The sequence below is a fragment of the Cicer arietinum genome, chromosome 4 (genome assembly GCF_000331145.2).
Source record: "Cicer arietinum cultivar CDC Frontier isolate Library 1 chromosome 4, Cicar.CDCFrontier_v2.0, whole genome shotgun sequence".
In the NCBI taxonomy this organism is placed as follows: Eukaryota; Viridiplantae; Streptophyta; class Magnoliopsida; order Fabales; family Fabaceae; genus Cicer; species Cicer arietinum.
The window spans coordinates 28,720,535-28,725,252 of NC_021163.2; the positions used below are offsets into that span (position 1 = coordinate 28,720,535).

A 4,718-nucleotide genomic window follows, 5' to 3' on the forward strand; every position below is an offset into this window, starting at 1 on the left:
TAAACATACTACATCATATTAACATATAAACTTCATAATAACTTCATTGATCCTTAACAACAAAGAGTTTTAGTTCATATTGAGCTTAGGTAATACCATAGAAATGAAAGCTAACATAAAAGAGTTCATTACAACTGATTTAAATGAATTAAGGATGAATAAAAGAGGAATAATGCAAGCCAAAGTAACAGCTACAAGTCCAAACTCCAAAACTAGCTCCAATGGTTCCAAAATGCAGTGGAAGATGATGCAATATGATTGGCAAACGTGAATGGTGGCTAGGGCAGAGCGAAAGCTCTAAAAATTAGGTTAAAACTCTCTTCCTTTAGGTTAGCATTTATATAGGAACTTTGGAGCTTATTTTGTCCTTTTCATAAAGCAATCATTGGCCCAATAAAATAAAGTGATGGACAAATGTGATATTTCTTTAATTTGTCTTTGACATGATTAGGTGTCCCAAATTAATACATTTAAATTTTACACCTATAGATCCCACATTTATGCGCTCTTGTAGTACCTCGAGGAAATGTGTCTGCAACATCTAGTAGCATTGTACCTCCATAGAGCATTGCGCTGCAAGCACGCCATAAATAGCCTTGTGTGTGTCATAAAGTCTTGTGTTGTATTTATTGATTTGTCAATTATCATTGGTTGTCCTTATTAAGCGAGTAAATGGATTGGTGCAAAAGTAGTTTTAAAAACATGTGTGGGATACATCCTTGCGCTACAAACACTACATAGAGTCTTGCCTGCGTGGCACAAAGTTTTGCACTACATTAATTGGTTTATAGTGATTGTCTTTATCATGCGTGTGCGTGATTTGCATTAGCATTTATATTTTATATTAATAAAATCAACCTTGGAAATATAAGAGGTTGACAATAAATATTGCATACATAATTATTAAAGCCCTAGGACGTTTTTTTTAGGGAATTTGACTTGGAAACTTAAGGTTTAGTGTGTTATTAGAGTTTGATTATTTAAGAGGATGTATAAATAAGGGATATAGATAATACTCTTTTTATTTAGTTTTAGTAAATAACATTTTATACAAAAATAACAAGCATCATTCTATCTGTTTTACAACGTTTTTTAGCTGACGAAAGTCAATTAAATCTGAAACACAAATAAATATTTAAACTATGCAACAGTGTGAGTTTGAAAAGGCCTGTTAATTGGTAATCTTACTTGTGGGGGGTAATTTTCAAAATACCATTAAAGTTTCAAGAAACCAACTAAATCAAGTGACTAAGATACTTTTTTGAAGTAACAGATTGAGAATTTAAATAAATGTTGGTTAAATTGCATGAATTTAAAAGAACTTGAACTGAAAGTGGTAATGTAAAAGACTTGGAAGTAAAATGACAAGTATAGTAAAGGAAGTAAAATGACAAGTAAAAGTAAAGGAAGTAAAAGACTGTATCCAACTGTTGACAGAATCAAAATGGTTTGAATGGGTAAAAATTATACAAAGTTAAAAGAATTTAAAGACATGAAACATATACTTCAATTCTGGAAAGAGTTCATTTCTGATTTAGAAATAAGCTTCAGAATTACGTATGTTATGCTTATGCTTGGGCCTAAAATAAGGGTTTGATTCTATTTTCAATGTTTAATTCTATAAACTCATTGTTATAAGCTATCATAAGTAACTCTTTGTCAGATAGTAATAAAAAAATGATGGTTTGAGAATACTACAGGAATTAAAAAATCATAAATTTAATAACAACACAACTAAAAGAACATAAAAAATCTTAATACTTTGTCTAACGATTTTCATAATTTATGTGCTTATACCTTCATGCATTATGCACACAATACATTTTTTCCAGTTGAACAGGAGATCAAGAAGCCAGAATCAACGTTGGCTTGGCTTAATACAATCTCTAGAACAACGAAATTAGGAATAACTTCATTGTGTTTACATAATTGCACAAAAAACCTGATTAGCCCTTCATTCTGAAATAGGTTATATAAAATGTGAAAATGTCAAGCATTAGATTGATCAGGTCCAGCTGGTTTTGAATTGAGAAGTGGCTGAAGAGCTTTTACAACAATTGTCATGTTTGGCCTGAAATCAGCTTCATATTGAACACAAAGTGCTGCAACTGCTGCCAACTACATTTCCACATAATCAAACACCAATTACAACCACAATATCTTGCATGTTTAATTATACGCTTATTGAATAAGTTTTTTTTATAGGCAAATGTTGTCTTATTAAAAATTTAGTATAGATACATTAATTTTTCAACTACCATTTTTGCTTATATTTTGTTTTGGAAGGAGTATTATATACCCACACTTAGACAAGTAAAAGTATTTTAACATAAACTTAAATTTAAATAAACTATAAGTAAACTTTTCCAAGCACACTCTTGACAAAGATCAAGCTAATAGAAAAAAGAAATAAACCTTAGCAATTGCTTTTGGCGGGTAGTCATTGTTTAGTTTAGGATCCACACATTGTTTCACTTTGTCTTCACTTAGTCTTGGAGTTGCCTGTAGTGATGGTCAATAATCATATTAATTAGAAAAAATAGCATGCAATAATGAATATAGAATCTCTTAATTAAATGCTTATAGAATAAACGTTTATCGTATACGTGTTTAGATATAAATTATATCTATTACAAAAAAATAAAATAAAATTGTTTTTATAAAGCTATAAACTGTTTTCATAAGTTATCTAAGAGAATTTATAAAAATATAATAAAAACAATCTATAAATATGTCATAAGTTATTTCTATAAGCTCGTCAAATAGTCTATAAATTTAAATAAGTTAATCTAAGTACTTATAAGTAGTACATAAATTTAAATAAGTTAATCTAATCAGACTTAAACTACGTAGAATGTTTGAAATTTGAAGTTGGTTGTCTTATCCAAGTCATTTGAGTGTGTATTGAAAGGACATACCCATGTTACAAGACTTTGTTGCCCTTTAGGCATTGTATGGTCCACTGGCTTTCTTCCTGTCAAGAGTTCTAAAAGCACAACTCCAAAACTGTAAACATCACTTTTTTGAGTTATTTGCCCTGTCATAGCATACCTGAAAAATGAAAGAAAAAAATAATAATTTAGAAAAAACATTAAATTATATTCCACTTACAAAAGATGAAATTCCCTTAACTAGGAGAGGAATCCAGAGATTAGCTATGAAACTCAAATTTTCTGAAGGTTTGCATTTACTCACTATTGTACCGAGTCTCGATAAAGTACAATATTATTATTCATTGCAATTCAAATAAGGCCATGTTTAGTACAATATTAGTTCAGTATTGTTAAAAATGGACGCTATAGCATAGCAAAATTTGAACAAATCATTATAGTTTTACAGTATTTAGTACAAAATATTGTTAAATAGCTACAATAGTGGTACTATTGCACTGTTGTATAGTGAAATTTGAACAAACCACTATATTTTGTGATCCATGATTGACAACATTAGTTTAGATATATGCAAACTGTTAAAACTGCTTCATATTAATGGGAAAAACAGCTAGTATAGCTATAGTTGCATATATCCTACTGTAACATTAAACATGCACAAACTTCTCGCTGTTTAAAATGCCTAAGCTGACATCAGTTAGTCTTGGCAATTCGATCTTGATCAGACAACTTACATTCTTAGTTTAAATTTTAAAGCAAAAGTTAAAATGTGAGGTGTCTGAGATGACCGAGATTGCATGACTGCATCAACTTCGGCTTTTTTCAAATGCATTGCAATATGAATCCTTAGCATAACTAAGTCTACTATCAAACTAAGAGTGAGGTAGAGTTCAAGCATATATACTCTGGAGCATGATAGCCAAATGTTCCCAAGACTCTTGTTGAATGTAGCCGAGCCGCCGTGTCAGAAGACTGATTTGTCAAGTTGAAATCTGCAATCTTAGCCTCATAATCATCAAACAGCAACACATTGCTTGATCTAACATCTCTATGAACTATAGAAGGTTGAACCTTCTCATGAAGAAACTCAAGTCCTTTTGCTGCACCAAATGCGATTTTCACTCTTTGGTTCCAATTTAAAACTGGACCAGGTTCAGCCCCTTGAACTCCTTTCCTTCCTGCAACAACATCAAAAGCCTAATAGTGTTCAGTATATTAAAGCATAAGAGCAATTTTCTTAAGAGACAAAGTAAAAATTAATAAATGTTGAGCTAAAAACCAAATCATTGGGAGGTGAAACGTGTCCCATCGGATTATTCTTTTATTAATACTAACTAAAATGAAACAGAAAGATAGATAGATAAATAGATAGACGTTAGTTATATTGTTAGGCCTACCGTGTAACGTGTCATGCAAGGAACCAAGGCTAGCATATTGATAAATCAAAATTCTGTTATTTCCCTCAAGACAGTATCCGACCAACTCCGCAAAATGGTCATTCTTCAGTCTTGAAACAATTGCTAACTGTATGATTCAGAATGTGACAATCCAACCAGCCAAAGCATTTCCTCAATGAATTTTCAATTACAAATACATATAAAAAAGAACTACCTGTGATTCGAAATCGGAGTCAGGTTCGGGTGAAGAACTAGTATCAAGCTTCTTAATTGCAGCATCCATACCATTGCTCAATTTTGCGCGGAAAACCCTCCCATAGGAACCTTCTCCAATAAGCGCACTTGTACCAAAGTTATCAGTTAACCGGTTTAACTCATTCAATTGAATAGCCGGTATCTCGATTGCTAATTCTTTCTGTGGACCACCGCT

General features: G+C 31.5%; 1 protein-coding gene across 3 annotated transcripts in view; it reads right to left on the reverse strand.

Moving 5' to 3' along the window:
* Positions 1-1,735: 1,735 nt before the first annotated feature.
* The window catches only part of LOC101510374 (probable protein kinase At2g41970), a 7,166-nt gene continuing 4,183 nt past the window's right edge, over positions 1,736-4,718 (reverse strand). For all 3 annotated transcript variants that reach the window (XM_073367592.1, XM_073367591.1, XM_073367593.1), the window contains exons 4-9: positions 4,503-4,713; positions 4,289-4,415; positions 3,796-4,069; positions 2,919-3,051; positions 2,416-2,502; positions 1,736-2,118 (exon numbers count right to left, since the gene is read on the reverse strand). In XM_073367592.1, coding sequence (XP_073223693.1) covers positions 1,990-2,118; positions 2,416-2,502; positions 2,919-3,051; positions 3,796-4,069; positions 4,289-4,415; positions 4,503-4,713 — 961 coding nt within the window. In that variant the 3' untranslated portion in view covers positions 1,736-1,989. The remainder of the gene's footprint in view (positions 2,119-2,415; positions 2,503-2,918; positions 3,052-3,795; positions 4,070-4,288; positions 4,416-4,502; positions 4,714-4,718) is intronic.